Source organism: Stegodyphus dumicola, chromosome 11, assembly GCF_044657685.1.
Source record: "Stegodyphus dumicola isolate Sdum_Otavi_A_Nest chromosome 11, ASM4465768v1".
Lineage (NCBI taxonomy): Eukaryota > Metazoa > Arthropoda > Arachnida > Araneae > Eresidae > Stegodyphus > Stegodyphus dumicola.
In genome coordinates this window covers 119,813,642-119,830,784 of record NC_140778.1, presented here as the reverse complement: position 1 = coordinate 119,830,784, position 17,143 = coordinate 119,813,642, and the positions used below count along the sequence as shown (strand labels likewise).

The following is a 17,143-nucleotide window of genomic DNA, read 5'->3' as shown; positions in this document are numbered from 1 at the left end:
GGTTGGATTTCCCCATATGTAACATGGATACGAGCCAACTTCCCTAAAAAAGCTCTCCACGTAGACCTATCTCTCGATAGGCAGATAGCCCTAGAGTAGCTTTGCCTTAACCAAATAACCCAACCTAACCTGTTTAAAAGAAGTATGATTAGCCTTATTTTGAAACAAGAATTTAAGGTCAAAATCTATATCACCTCTATTCGTGTATTTGCAGAATGCTATTGTGGGCACAATTCTACCTGTTTCTTCGATGAAAATGGCGTTAAGAAATGTGTTTGTCAAGATGGTTTCGTGGATTTTAATGGCAAATGCACAGGTAATTATAGTAAACTCCCTATTAATAAGGGCAGTACCACGAACTACTTCTAAGGTTATTTCTACACCTGTTAAAATACAAAGAAAAGCTGAATAAACTATTATAATTAATACTATAAGTAATAATTTACTAGAAGTTTTCAACAGTTTTATATGGATAAAATCTCTTTTGGTTGTAAATTATATCAGTATTCAAATCGGGAACATACTTCAAGACATAACAATGTTCTTGTTTATATAGCTCAGTATTTTGATAGGAGTCAATAAGAAAATGAGAATTAAATAACTGAACATTTTATTTTTACGATTTAAAGATTTATTTTAACGGATTATTTAACAATGTTTGTATATTTTATATTACTCAAAACTTTATATTTCTGGTTGTGTACTGTTAAATTGCATACTGTCTTTGAAAAAAACAATTCCTAATTGTATAGATTTAATCTGCTATCGCTGCTATTTAATCACTGCATTTTAAACTTGTTTTAGCATTTCCTGTAAATATTTACTTGATTCTGATGGTTTACCACAGTATTTATTTTAACGCTTCACTACGAACAAAGTTGACCTTTTTTTTCACAGAAGATCCGGTTAATCGCAAACCTGATAAATACGCTTCCGTTTAGTAGGAACAGGATTATAGGCTACAGAAGTATAATATTAGAGCATTCAAAATTTGTCCGTGCAATTAGGTTTTCATTTATTTTCTAGGTTGTTTCCGTTTGTTAGTTTTCCAGTATTCTTTCAGTGTTCTAAAAAGATTTTAGGCAAATTGTGCATGCTTATTTATTAATTTTTTTTCTTGCTTCTTTAAATTTCCATTCAGTATGTTTCGCTAACAAATTCCTTAGCTATATTACAGAATGTACGACTTTATTTCTCCTATTTGTGTCTTTACACTTTTCGATTTTCCTAAAAATACATTCATTAGTTTGCATATCAAAAAGCTTCTTTCATTGATCTTTTAATCTGCTCATATAATGGCTCGGCACTGTCAGCTAATTAAGGTAACGGATTGTGTCCCGATTATATTGTTTATTCATTTATTTTATTGTTTATTGCAGCATGTCGCTTATTGCGCCAGCATATACAGAGTTTTATTCATGTTTTGCAGCTTTACGTGAATGCAAAAGCTTACGGCGTGAATGCAAAAATATATCTCAATGGTATATTAATAAAGAAAAGAAGACGTATTAGCGACCTGAGAGAACTGAAACGCTTAAAGCCACGAGAGAAAGGAAAGATTAGCATGACAATGATGGATCTTGCAGTAACTTCAACAGCGGCAATACAAGAGAGCATGAGAGTTTTTGAGCATTTCTGCAACACATTAGCAGAGGCGTAGCTAAGGGTTTCAGCGCCCGGGGACACCTTAAGATTTTGCGCCCCTTTCTGTGTTCCAGGAATGGAAAACATTTCATCCCTGAAATGTGTATCATAAATTTGGCGCCTCCTGGATGCTGCGCCCGGGAACGGATGTCCCCCCTTGCCCCACCCTAGCTAAGCCACTGCACATTAGGTAACGTCTATGACTGCTGCACTGAGGGCTCGCATTTCGGTGGCGCATTTCGACTTCAGTTTATCCCTTTGCATTGATGTTTAAAATTGCAATGGTGTACCGCATTGGTTCTCTACGGGGGGGGGGGCGGTACCAACCTCAAGTGGGCAGTGGAAGGATGCTGAGGGGTGATGAACTTGTTTCGGGCTGGGCGGAGAGCATGTTTTGGGCGATAGGGGGCAATGAGCATGTTTTGGCATTCGAACTTAATTTAAAGACTCCACAACAAATTTATTAAATCGATTATCCGATTTAAAGCATTTGTACCCGCAGTAAAACGAACTTACGCAATGGCTTCCCTCATGCAAATGTACGAATTGTGACAGGAATCTGCAGAAAATTTCTCCTGACAATTAAAATAAAGATATGTCGTTTCTCTCGAACATCAGAGCTTAGTTTCTGAAAACATCGTTTGCTCCAAGCTTTGCTAGCAACCTCATCAACAAAATGCGGGGATGGTTTGATAGCTTTTTATAATATATAAAACTTTATTTGCTATATCGGGGAAAATCATGTCATGTGCAAAAAGTGGATACTGCTGGCTGTGAAGGGAATTTTAAAATCGGTTTTATACTATCCACGTGCAAGGAATATTATTAAAAATGTCTTATTATGCACAGTGCGATGACGAATCGATGACATGGCAGAAGATGTTGAAGTTTCGTTATGCGAACTTATGATACCCACCAAATTTACTCTTCAGTTTGATGAATCAACCTCGCCAGGTACTAATGAGGCTTTACTGTCAGCGTATATCCGGTTTGTAAAGGAAGGAAAAAATTATTCAAGACATGCTTTTTGCAAAACATTTGATTGCAGATACTAAAGGGGCCTCTTCCGAGTATTACGTATGTTGCCACCGATGGAGATCCTGCAATCGTAGGGTCGTCATTGTGGGTTCATCGTCCTTTTGAAGAAAGAGGTATCAAGTATTTTAGCTGTTCATTGCGTAATTCATAGACAGTAATTAGTTACAAAAAACCTCAGCTACCGTTTCATTAGTTATTACAACAGGCTATCTGTCGTGTGAATAAAATTTAGTAATGCTTTCAATGATCGATTATTTGGGCAACTGTATAAGGACAACGATTACGAATTCAGTCGATTGCTTCTACACACCGAGGTTCGCTGACTTTCCACAGGCGCTTGCCTCAATAGGTTCTGGAATCTTTTCGACTCTGTACTTGAGTTCTTCGAAGAGAAAAATGTAGCTCTGAAAGATAAATTGCTACAATTTAAGATTGGTAATGCTTACATGACCCATTTATTCCCAAAATTCATTGGAATTAATTTGCAGTTCAAGGTGAAGAGCTCAGTTTGATCACAGCAAAATCTGCTATTTCTGTTTTCCTAAAAAAACTCACTTTGCGGAAGCAGAAATTTGGTGGCACGAGTTGAGCCAGTTTGCAATCTTGTCAGATTTACATAAGAGCAGTGAAACGTGTCTGATTTACATAAGAGCAGTGAATTCAATGAAATACATGTTTACTGTCAACACCTTTAGTTTTTACACAAGGACTCGGCTGAGCGATTTCAAGATATTTTGTCCCTGAATTTCCCTAAGTGGGTCATTAATCCTTTAATGAATATTGAGACAGCAGAGGTTCAGCTTCAGGAGGAACTGGTCGAATTTTCAACGAATGAAACTTTGAAAGCCAGCTTACAGAAAGTGATCGTCTCACAGAATTTTGGTTTCAAAGTAATATCAGTCGCCTCTACCCAGGATTGTGGAATATCGTCGAACATTTTTAATTGATTTCCCTTCCTCGTACTTTGTTGAGCGAGGAATCAGTGCTGTGACTGATCTAATTACAAACGAGAGAATTCGACTCCAAATCGGGGAAAAAGAGAAAACATGCACCTTCATCTCTCTAAAACTATTGAACCGAGCTTTCAGAAACTGGCTCTGAACCATTAAACACAGACATCCTACTGATCACACTTAATATTTTCAATGATAGTACTCTTTTACTGTATTTTTTCTGTTTTCCTTTTTTAATTATTTAGTTAAGAATAAAGGATTTTTAAACATAAAACATCGTTTAAGCAATTTGTTTCTGGGATTAGTCATTTAAATTTAGCAAAAGGAATGTATACCTTCCAGGCAAAACTATCGAGTTAAATCAAACAAATTTGAAAGTCTACAGAAAAAAAAAATCATTTAGAATTTTTACCATTTATAATTCAGGAACCCGTTTTCCCATATCCAAATTACAGGATTTTCACAAAGGGCGACATCGAAAAATTTTTCGCTTCTTAGGGGGGCAGCAACTTCGAAACCTGCCATTTTTTGTTTGAGCACCTCCCATTTTTGTTGTAATCGGCCGCACCAATCATATTAATATATATATCCTCTCTGTTACTCGGCTCCGCAAGCTCAGTTTTTTCCATTTTTATATGTAAGTAAATTGCCCATTTTTCTGCTTTAAAAATAGTTGAATTATGCTGTTCTTATCTTTCGGATATAGGTTTTATGCCTTTAGTTAATCTGCATGCAATAGTTGTAGAATTTTCAACAATTTAAAAGTTGTTTACGTGAGGCTAAACCTAATGTTTCTTGCCATACCAGCCATATTTGTTTACATTTGAAACATAGCAGAATAGCAAATTAAGTTTTTTTGCACCTCCAATGTGTTTTTGCCATGTGGGACCAAAAGGAAACTTTTAGTTTTGTGCACCAAAACATCTGCCTTTTTACCTGCTGGATGAATTGCTTGTGTTTGGGCAGAGACTCTAATTTTAATGCTAAAAATTGGTTTTTTTAATTTTTTTATTGTATTTGGTGTTTTATGTTTTTCTATAGCTTTCTAGTTTTGATATAGATATTTTGAGTTTTTATGTATTTTTGAATTGTCGCGAAGTGAGAACTTGATTAATTCAATGAGAAATATATCCTTAATGAAATTCCAGGAAATAAGTATTTCGTATTAGCAGTAAACATAGTCGCCAGTTTGTCTTGGACAGAGAATATTATTTACGAGTAACGCATGCGTATTAGATAAGCTGCGCTGAATCGTGTGCGAAAACAGTTTTTTTATTTTTTTAATTTCTTTATATCTCTTAAACATCGTTTTAGATTTATTAAAGTATTTGAATAAAACATGTGGAAACGATTAGATAATTCTTCTGATGATACAATTATTGTGCATTCTGAGTTATAAACTGAATGAGATATAACGTTGGTAAGTGAACCTATCGCCAGAGTGTCGATATGGTAAACAAATATAGTGAATTTTAAAGAGCGCATTTATTCTATTATGGTTTATGCGCTATCCACGAAGTAAATTTAATTCAATTTAATAAAGTTTAAATGAAATGTAGGAAAAGTTCGTATAATTTAATATTTCGTATGTGGTGTACACATCAGGTTTTTTAAAATTACAACTGCTCAGAAGAACACTGTACAACTTTAGACAGTTAAAGGCATATAAGTATCGTTTGTTTCTGAAATCTGACCCTTTGTCTTGCTGTACTTACAGAATGCTTTTGTGCAGCAAACTCATCGTGCTTCTTTAATAAAAACGGAACGAAACAATGCATTTGTGATGATGGATATATGACTGTAAATTGAATATGTACAGGTGATTAAAAGCTTTTATATTTCAGTAAGTTGTACTATTTTCAGTATGATGTGCTATAAATGAAAGGGGAAATCTTTATTACTCTGCTTCTCAATTTTAAAAACATAACATGCAAAAGATTCTTTGAAAATCCGTTGTCTAGGGTTATCATGAAGTGAAAAGTTTATATAGTTCTATATTTCTTAAAACGCCATTGAAATACTAGTTTAATTAAATCCTTTTTTGATATCCTAATGATTTAACAATTCGAGAATTGCCCATGACGAAAAGTCTGCAGTGCAGAATCACTGCTTGACGCCTTTTTAAGACTTGCACATATTCGGTATCCATGTACACATCAACCTATTTTCACTTAAAAAAAATCCCAGAATTGCACAAAAATCGCACTTCGCACAAAAATCGCACTTTTGATTTTATCTATGTACACATCAAAAATCCAATTGTTTTTACCCTTGTAAAAGGCGGCAGACAAATAAGTGGGCGAGGCTGCACTTTACCGAGAATTTTTTAAAAGAAAAGGCATCATTCATTATAGAAAATTACCTTTGAACAAACAACGAGAAGAAATTATGCTTTAGCGATATGTCGGTAGCGAAATAGCGATGCAGGCATCCATTCAGTTATGTTTAACAATCTGTATATAAATTATAATAATGATCTGAAATAGTTATTTACTCATATGCTTTTATTCAGTCATGTTTAGCATTTTATATAAATTATTGTAATAAAAAATTATTATATGAAATTAACCTTTCATCTAAATTAAAACATCAATTTTAGATAGTTATTTACTATTATACTTCCTTTCTTGTAATCGGGTTGCCGCAATTATTTTTGGCAGCACTGGCATCAACAATAGTTTGGCGATTTTTTACAACCCTCAAAACCGATAGTACCGAAAAAACAAGTGTATCAAGCATTTTCGTTTATTTAAAACTAACAATAATTTTCGAAATTTCATAAAATATTCTGTGTATTGTTTTTTGTTATTGTTGTTTTTTAATCAATGAAAGCATTGAGAATAGGTAAATAAAGTAAAAACAACTTATTTATGATGGGCATAAAATGAAACATATCTGGTTCAGGTAACTGGAATTGCGAATACCTTGTATGCTGATAACTGGAATTCTACTGCAGGTTTTTTATGCAATACAACGTAGTACTTAGTAATATAATGTACTAATATGCGTCTAACATCGAATGTTACATCGAAATGTACCGAATGCCTGCATATGCTATTTTTATGTAACAGTGGCCGCTATGAAAAGTAATTGTAAAGAATAAAGTATGCAGCATTAAGAGAGCTGCCTATCAAAATCCGCTTAGAAATAACAAAAGAGTTGAAAATTAAAATACATCAAAATTATGCTGAGTTTCATTTCTTGCATAAAATGTATCACCTGGTTGTCTTTCTATTTCTGCATTGTTTAATAATGTATCTCTAAATGAATTTATACATGATATATACAGGTGGTGAATTTGTGACTGATTTTGCATCTGAAAAAATTAAGATTGTTATCAGTACACTGTGTGACTTGCCTCGCCTGTTTGAAAGTGACATCAGATAAAGCCCTAGAATTGTATCTTGTCTAATAGACTAGATAGTTTCGTCTGTCATTGGCTTAGGCCTCAGACATCTTATAGCTGACAATACGAATCTGCCCATCTACGATTTTGTTTTGAAATGTTCACGTTGTCAGGACTTGTGTTTCTCTTGATTTGCGTTGAAAACATGAATGATCCTCAATACAAACAGGGAGCTTACTCAAGCTAAGTTGAAGAAGGTGTGAAGTAGACAACACAAGCAGGAAGGGTATACGAATCCCTTTATTTTGAATCATTTACAGGCACTTCCGAACTTCGGAATACAGAGACCAACCACTTGTGGTCTGAACGTAAGAATATAAAAACTACTAACTAAAACTCTAACTAAAAAGCTAACTTTGAATTAGTATATAAATGCCTAGCACTAAGACTGGTCTTTATTTAAAAAAGGTACGTATGTAATACGCCGAGCTGCTGAAACTACGATACGTCTGCAAATATCAAGAGAGCTAAACCTCTGGCCCTAAAGGCAACCGAGTGAAAACTCGTAAAACTGCAGTGGCAAGCGGCTTGCTTCCTAAAACTTCTCTCTCGCGCGCTTGGCAAAAAGCCACAACTTAAGTACTTGGGCGTTAGCAAGAGAATTTGCATAAACAAGTTAAAGCATTTAATTCTGGCCAAAAGTAGAAAATAAGAAGTGATAGTACAGTTTTAAAATAAAATAAACGCTAGTAAAACTTAGGATCCTTACAACGTGACCCCAAGTGATCTCATCTCACGTAAACTACGCTACAAAAATTTTATTCTCTCACTATCTACATTAATTTCAAGTTAAATCTTAATTTGGAATACAAGTTTAAAATGCAAGAATTAATTCAATTCGTATTAATACCTCATTAAGAAATTATGTAAAACCGGAGTGCTTTACTTCCCTAGTGCATTCTTATTAGAATTCATGAATTAACCCTTGACTTTGCCTTTTCTATATTTCCGCCTTCCGGTGTGATTGCATCCTAATTGACGTAATTACCGCGAATGGTCTTAAGGGCATAAAATTGAGCTATTTTTACTTTTATGGATGATCTTATCAAAGAGCTCATTTATATCACATAAAATCTAAAAATGACGCATTTAGGATATTTGTTTTATGTTATTATTCATGCTTCTTAGATAAAAACGGTACTTTTCCGTTTTACGGTGCGAATGGCCTTAGGGTAGAAAATTGAGCTACCTGGTAAAAATTCTGTGTAATTTTATGCCAGTATTTGTGCTAGCAAGCCGGCATCTATTATCAAGCTATCGCTTCAAGAATCGTCATCGTTTCGTCCAAGCCCTTGGTGGCAGTTGTTGGACCGGTTTCTTCCTCTTTGCTGCTGGGAGTTCAAGGATGAAGGACGGGCTTCGGCCTGTCTCTTCACTGACTGTCTCTTCTCTGACTGTCCCTTCACCTACTACCTCGTTTCGTGCAATTTAAGACTCATCCATTGTCTATCGCCACGTGGTGCACTGCTCCAAATTAATTCACTGGTGGAAGCTTCAAAATCAAAAGAAATTTCAAGATAAGTATATTCCTGGTCTACATATATCTTCGATTCCATGTTTTTCGTGATTTATAGAAAGTGATGCAAATGGATAGTGCTCTGTAGTGTATCGATAAACGAATGGACGCTCTGTATTTATAGTAGGACTTTAGTTATGATCTGATTATTTAATTTTCTTGTTTTATTTGTGTGAGCTCAGCAATAAAATTTTTCATAGGAAAGATAAATAGAGTGAATTGTAGATGAATAACTTGTATTTTCTTCTTCAACTATCACAACGTCTGGGCTAAGTACTTTATTTTGCTATCCTCTGTAGGTCACATATTTTATCCCTATCATTCGGGTTATTGCGGAAACAACGTGATGTACTCTTAATCACTGTTATAATTTCATCGCTGATAAAATTGATATTCAAAATTTTGGTTATCACTTATACACCTGAATAATTATATTAAATATTTTTCATAGCCTACAGAAATTAACACATTTTTCATTACATAAGAAATTAAAATATATAAGCATTTTTACTACATACAAATATTTTCACTACAGTATTGAAAGAAACGATCAATCTGAAAAGAATTGGCTGCGATTTGTTTTGAAAATGAGGCGTAAAAGGTTACCAGCGAGGATATCCCTACAGAAATTTCGTAGCCCTGGGTCTATTAGCTTACGCGCAGCACGAACCAAAGACATACAGCCTCATGCCTTTATTATAATGTAGAGATTATAATTAGCAGCTATTTACTTATTTTTATTTACTTGCTCATTCATCTTATTATAAATTTATTGTTTAATATGAACTTCTATTTTTCTTTCATTTCGTTTTTTATATTTATATGAAAGTATTATAGATAAATAATTCAGCTTATTTAATTTTTCTTATATATTGAAAATTTCAAAATTTCTTATAAAAGTAACTGTTTAAAGGTTAGTGCACGTAGATTATTTTCAAGACGAGATCCTTAATACCTATGTTCTCATAGAATGTTACTGTGGATCCAATTCTACATGTTCATTTGATGCTGGTGCACAAAAGCAATGTACTTGTGATGATGGCTACAAAAATCTTAATGGATCATGCATAGGTAATTATTTTACAAGTTACAATAATTTTAATGGGATGTTTTTAGAATCTCGATTTGTATCATTTTTCTTTGCTTTCCTCTTTCTTTCTTTCTCTTTCTCTCTCTCTCTTTTTTTTTTTTTTTTTTTTTCTCTGGCAGAGGGGCTATTAGTCTCAAAAAGGCATTTTTTTGGCTCTTCACTATAATGAATGACTTTTTTAATTATTGCCACCAAATATTATCGCCCTGTTTTTATTTATAGAAATTCAATAATGAAGAATGTGCATGGATTTAAGTATGTTTCTCGCATTGTGAAGAAACAACGGTACTCCGAGCCATCAAATTTTGAATAACGTAATCCACCAACCGAATATAGACAACTGGAAGCTTGAATTTTAAATTTGGAATTTGTTTCATCACTTATTTCATATTTTGTAAAACTTTTACGAACTTCTGTTTAACAAACTCAACGATTTTAAAGCGAGCAATGACAACACGTGCGTTTATCTCCAGTGCGCGAGACTGCCTATTAGAAATTCTAAAGATATGCTGTTTTTAAATATTTTGCGGTATTGCTATTGAATTCAATTTAGTATAAGTGGTTTAAGTGAGATGAACATGATAAAATTAATGTAATACACAGAATGTTAAACGAACGCTTCTTTGGGCGTAATAGAAAATTTGAAAGCTTTCAGATTTTTCGGTTTTATTATTCGTTCTGTTTTATTTCCTTAAGTTTATACCACTATATGATGCAGAAATAATTTTGCTTATATATATTTTTCTCTAAATCTAAATGCGCAATTTTTACAGAGAAAAATTACATTTTTATGATAGTACAATTAGGTTATTTCTCAGACTATTCTAAATGCTTTTGTCTTATAGAATGCTACTGTGGGTCCAATTCTACATGTTCTTTTGATCAGAACGGAGTAAAACAATGTATTTGTGATGATGGGTATAAAAGATTTAATGGAATTTGCACAGGTAAATGCTTTACGAGTTTAATTTTACGGAACTAGTTTTAGATTTTTTTTTTATTTTTTTTTTTCTCTTTCTTCTTTTTTATTTGTTTTGTTTTGTTTTCCTACGTTTGTGCCATAATATAACATACAGGTAATTTTTCTTATTTGCACATTATTCTGCATCAAAATGTGCGAATTTTATCAAGTAAAATTGCTTTTAAGAAGTACATACATGCAGGTCAGTTCCCAACTTAAACTGCGTCAATAATTGTTTTATTTTATAGAATGTTACTGTGGATCCAGTTCGACATGTGCTTTTGATGACAACGGAACAAAACAATGTATCTGTGATGATGGCTTCAAACATCTTAATGGATTATGCGAAGGTAATTATTTTACAAGTTCTAATAATTTTATGTGTTTATGTTTAAAATTTTGATCTATATCTTTTTTTTTTTTTTCTGTTTCTTCTTTTTTATTTATTTATTTATTTTTTTTGTGTGTGTGCGTTCCTGGATCTATACTGACATGTGGTATAATTTCTCATTGTTTGCATATTTTTGTCTATCGAAATAGACAAATTTTATCGAACAATATTACTCATTTAACATAAGGATATGCATGTTACATTTCAGCTTAAAACTGTTTTATTAATGTTTTTGTTCTTGTAGAATGCAATTGTGGATCCAATTCTACATGTTCGTTTGATGATAACGGAGCAAAACAATGTATTTGTAATGAGAGATACAAAAGTTTTAATGGATCTTGCATAGGTATTTGTTTCATGTATTGTAATACTATTATGGTACTTTTTTCCGAATCTTTAATTTGTTAATTTTTATCCCTTTTGTTCCCTTCTTATTTTCTTGTCTTACTTGCTTTATTTTCCTACACTTACAACAAAATATGTTATATAAGTAGTTTTGCTTATTCACATATTTCTGTGCAACATAATGTAAAAATATTACCGAGCAAAATCACTTTTAAGATACGTATATATAACTTGATTACTAGTTTAAAAAATGTATTTTTAATGTTTTGTTCTTACAGAATGCTACTGTGGATCTAATTCTACATGTTCGTTTGATGAAAGCGGAGTAAAACGATGTATCTGCGACGATGACTACAAAAATCTTAATGGATTATGCGTAGGTACTTGGTTTACGAGTTTTAGTAATTTTACGGGTTTATTTTCAGAGTCTTGATTTGTATTCGTCTTCTTCACTTTCTCCTTTTTCATTTGTTTGGTTTGGCTTTTCTACGTTTATACCAAAATATGATACATAGGTCCTCATTTGATACTTATGTCCATCGAAATGTGCGAATTTTATCGAGCAATATTACTCTTTTAAGTTAAGTTAGTTAGAAAGCAGGTTAATTTTTACCTTAAAACTGTATGATTAAAGTTTTTGTTCTTATAGAATGCAATTGTGGATCCAGCTCTACATGTTCTTTTGACGATAGAGCTGCCAAGCTATGTATTTGTGACGAGGGCTACAAAAATCTTCATGAAATATGCGTAGATAAATGTTTTGAGAGTTATAATAATGTTACGGGATTATTATTAAAATCTTACGTTTATACCAAAATATGACATAAAGCTAATTATGTTTATTCATTTATTGCTGTGTATCGGAATGTACGAATTTAATAAACGAAATTACTTGGTATTAAAACAGGTGTGCATGAGTTGGTTTCCACTTCTAAAGACCACCTATAATATTTCTGTTCTTACAGAATGCTATTGTGGGTCCAATTCTACATGTTCTTTTGATGACAGAGGAGCAAAACAATGTATTTGTAATGATGGCTACACGAATAATAATGGAATGTGTGCAGGTAATTCTTTTATACTGTTTAAATTTTTAATAAATTATTTTAGCGCTTTGAGTTTTACACACTTTTGTCTTATTTTACGTTTTTGATTTAATATGACAGAGAGGGAATTAAGCTTTTTTACACGTTTCTACTTTTCTGCTTGTCTTTTTTTTTTTTTTTTTTTTTTTTTTTTTTTTTGTAAACAGAATGGCAGTTTGCATAGAGATAATATCTTTCACTGTTCGATTCACGACCTTAGCAGAACGTATATTTTATGTATTTTCTCTTAGTAAGGAATTGCAGTATCATGTATCGCTGTTAAACTAAATATTTGAACATCGTTAAATTCGAATCACTACCGTATTTTTCAATTCCAAACTAATTTCTCGGAAGGCAAGGTATTGCTGCTTTCCTAAACACACGTTACTGCATTTTGAAATCACAAAACATTTGGGGGACGAATAAAAATGTCGCTGACACAGATTTTGCTGCATGGGAAAGAAGTGAATGATTTACAAACTAACTAGCTTTAATATTGTTTATTTCCTGCAAATTCAGGGCTGCGTTTTCAAACATACAATATCATAACTTTTGAAATATTTTAAAGATTACGTAAAATATCTACATAAAATGCAAAATAGAATGATCATACTTTTCTCTCAAATTTCTGTTGAATGAATCTTAGAACCATGGATATAACTGCTATGAAATACTTTCAGTTTAATTTTCAATTTAAGTTACATCATGATACAAAATATATTATTAGGAAAACTATCTTTCTTCATATGACAAAAATAATTAAAATACATGAACTTGGACTCTGTTCCTGTCAAATTTATTCATGCCACTCTTTAGAAGAGTCCAATGCAATTTAGAGACGGTAATATGCGGTATATTTACGGTAATATGCGCCTCTTTGGAATACAGAAGTTATTTCAGAAGTTGTCTAATATCATCTTTTATGAATTTACATTTACAGAATGCGACTGTGGACGTAATACAACGTGCTTCTTTGATGAAAATGGAGCTAAAGTATGCCTTTGTAGCGATGGCTATAGAGATGTTAACGGAAAGTGCATAGGTAACTGTTTTGAAGAATGATGATATGTTTTATTACTGTTAATTATAAAGGCCTTTTGCTTTTCATCTACACATTTATACAACAGCTTAAAGTAATTTTTATTTATCGTTTCGTCCAATTGTTTGAAAATTATATTATTAAGAGCTATTTTTCTTCAAAGGATGTTGCTAGCATTGTGTATGTAAATATCTTTACATCCTTTCCTTGTATGTTTATTTTTCTTCCTCACATTCCGTATATATTTTCTTTGATTTTCTGGAAGTTTCTCATGATACATAAATTTTCTTATTTTTAATAAGCTTTTATTTATCTGAGGTGAAGCAATTTATTTCATACTTCAAATTAGATTTCTTTAAATTTAACGTTGCATCAATCTTTGACACATATTTTCGTTTAAAGAATTAAGTCAAAAATCTTAACAATTTAACAATCTTTACATCATTGAATATATCGTAAAAAATATTTTAAATGAGGTTTATAGGAAAGTGTTAACATACTTTTTTAGTGAATTGACAAAATATTGTTTAAATGTTTGTAATATTTTTAATCCATTAACTTTAAAGATTTGACATTTAAATTTTAAAGCATTGTTTTCTTGCTATCGTGTAAATTTCGTTAAATGATTTTATTTACTCCATCCCATTGCTAGGAAGAATTACTTACAAAGAAATGAAGTTAATTATGGAAGTCTGTTGTCATTTTATAAATGCATATTTTCGCCTTTCTTTTTTATAACTAAGTTTAGCATTTATTATTAATTAGAGGTTTCTATCCCCAAAACGACATTTTTTAAGGATTGATTAGCATTTAAAATTATCTGCAATGAAATTTGCCAGGTTATTTTTAATTTTTTCCGTTTTATAAATTTATATACAATTTTCTAAAGATTTATATTTTGCAATCTGACTTTTTAGTCCAAAGGGATTTGAATCTCGAAGGACTATTAGTTTCGTTTTGGCATTTTGCGTCGGACGGATAAATGTCGGTTCACTTTTCAAACTGTTGCCATAAAATGTTAGAGTCCTGCATTATATTTGAAGAAATTAAATAATGAAAATCTGCGTAAGTGTATGTATATTTCTCACATTGTCATAAAATAACGGTACATAGAGTCATCGAATTTTGAATAACGTAATCCTCCAACGAATATGAGCATGTGGAAGACCAAATTTGAAATTTGAAATTTTTTTTATGATCGATTTCCTATTTTTTAAAACTTTGACGAATTTTTGATTAACAAACTCAAGGATTTCAAAGCGAGCAATGGCAACGTTGTGCAGAAAAAACATTTTTATCTCCAGCGCGTGAGTCTTTGTATCGGAAATTCTAAAGATATGCTCGTTTTAAAACTATTTTGCGATATTGCTGTTGCACTGGATCTTATGGTATAAGTGCGAGGAACATGATATTAAATAAAGAAAGGTAACACACAAAATGTTAAAAAACGCCCCTTTGGAGTAATTTAAAATCTGAAACATTTCAGATTTTTTTTTTATTATTTTTAATTTTATTGTGATGTAGTGTGCATTTCTTTTATCTATTAACTAAATGTGCAGGAACCTAGGGAACAGGTAAGCGAATAATAGCGTAAGTTCAGTAACAGAAACGTAAAACTCAAGAAGGGTTAATTACCCTTTATTGTTCAAACTAAAAGTGTACAGATGGTTCTTTCTTAGGACGTGCAACAAAGCCTCCACGTGGGCTTAAATTCAAAATTATAAGAAATAAGAACTTAACTAACGACTAACTAAAGAGAGTAGCTGGCAACTAAATATTGAATTAAATAGCGAAACTATCAAGGGGCCAAAATACGGCCGAGCGCAGTAACGGGTTAGAGAAACGTGCACAAAAGGCAAACAAGCGCTAGTCAGAAACTGATTCTCTCTCTCGAAGTCAGTGGAACTTTGACATAAATACTACTACTCCTCACCTTACAGTGAAACGTATATATTTTTGGGGGGATTTTTAAATTCTAACATCCACAAATGCATCCACTGTCAGGATTTGAAATTCTTACAAGTTACAAATCCAGTTTTCTCCCTCTTTTAAAACAAAAATTATTATAAAAATGGAGATTCAGCCGACGTCCTAGAATTTTTTTTGAACTAGCCGCTTGCGGGGACAGCCAAGAGCCTGGCACATGTAAGTTGCCTGACAGAATGTGTGCCAGAGTTGCCAATGAAATACTTAATAACAAAGGACAATCAGCATCAGTCGAAAAATCATATTACAAGTAGAGTTAACTACAGTCAGAAGATACTGGAATATGCAAGAAAAATAAACGTTAACAAAGCATATCCAATCAGACTACCAGACAGCCTTACAAGAACACACAACGCAATTTTTCGATAGTGAACAGAATTCAAAAAATAGTAATAATAAGATGCAAACAACAGTTCATTGATATCTCACAGATCAAAGGACATTAAGGAAATGATGGAATGGAATAAACGTATAAACGTTCAATGAAAAGAAACACAACAAGAATAAACCGCGACAAACTACCAATCATAACATGGTCAAGTAGTCATCTCACAACCAATCTGTAACAAATAGCAACGACTTTATTGCAACAGGAATGGAATGTTATACAAAGTGGAAGAACGACATTTAACATCCTTCCAGATTTCATAATAGACATGCTGCGTGATTCAGAATTCATCATCAATATTTGGTGGTGAGGTAGGGAATAGGAAAAGAAGGAGATTTCACATAGGAAAGTATGGGCGCAGACGAACGCATGGTGGTGTAGAGGGTGCTGTGTGTACAACAACTTCCATACATAAGCGTAGCTGTTTGACGTGTGCAGCCAGTCGTCATTCGCCTAGGTGACTTTGCTGAAGTAACATGAACGGTATATGTGGAATGAACTTGCACATATACATGTAAATGCCAGGCATATTCCGGAAGTTCCGGTTGTCCATGCAACGCCGTTGTGAGTCATGCATTCTAGCATATGGTCAGCAGTTCGAGCACCTCTTGTAAGTCTGTAAAACCGATGCAAAGAAATGTTACATGTAAGATAATAAATGTTTTTTCCTTATTACTTCCATTTTGTGTGTTCTTTCCATCACTGAACTGGGGTCATTTTGCCCTACTACACAGCATATGCGCCTATGCATTCCTTCGTGAAATCCCCTTCTTTTCCTATCCCCTACCTCTCTACCAAATATTGATGATGAATTCTGCATCATCCTGTATACAGCTCCTTCACAAATGTACTGGATTCTATCAGGCTATGGTCTATTGTGTTTACTAAGATTATTTAGCAGATTTAATTCGCAGATATTTGCATCCACTGTGAATTAGGAGACGGTCCGATATTAACCATACAAATGGCCAGCAACAAAAAATTACACTGGCCAGCAACAAAAAATTACACATACCTCATCCATTACAAATAACTCCAAAATAAAGTGTGGATAATAATTTAATCACAAATAAGTCCAAAAGAAAGTCTTAATCATACAAAAAGAAAGAACGCAAAAGAAATATCATCAAAATTTCGAATATAATAGAAAACATTGACACAAATTTTTGTCATCCCTGTTCAAGTGTTCTTTCCAATTTCTTTTACTCTTTTCTTTCTTTTACCCTTTCAAATTTACTTTCTTTCATGAAATCCCAAAATATCAAAAGTATTTAAAAAATTGTAGAGTTACATGCTTTGTA

The 17,143-nt window shown here is 32.7% G+C and overlaps 1 protein-coding gene across 7 annotated transcripts in view; it reads left to right on the top strand.

Moving 5' to 3' along the window:
- The window catches only part of LOC118181776 (uncharacterized), a 67,132-nt gene that overhangs the window by 17,284 nt on the left and 32,705 nt on the right, over window positions 1-17,143 (top strand). For 3 of the 7 annotated variants that reach the window (XM_085827154.1, XM_085827153.1, XM_085827157.1), the window contains exons 7-14: window positions 215-316; window positions 9,527-9,628; window positions 10,493-10,594; window positions 10,857-10,958; window positions 11,244-11,345; window positions 11,623-11,724; window positions 12,310-12,411; window positions 13,370-13,471. In XM_085827154.1, coding sequence (XP_085683280.1) covers window positions 215-316; window positions 9,527-9,628; window positions 10,493-10,594; window positions 10,857-10,958; window positions 11,244-11,345; window positions 11,623-11,724; window positions 12,310-12,411; window positions 13,370-13,471 — 816 coding nt within the window. The remainder of the gene's footprint in view (window positions 1-214; window positions 317-9,526; window positions 9,629-10,492; window positions 10,595-10,856; window positions 10,959-11,243; window positions 11,346-11,622; window positions 11,725-12,309; window positions 12,412-13,369; window positions 13,472-17,143) is intronic. The other 4 variants (XM_035350962.2, XM_085827155.1, XM_035350963.2 and 1 more) reach the window with 4 other exon arrangements.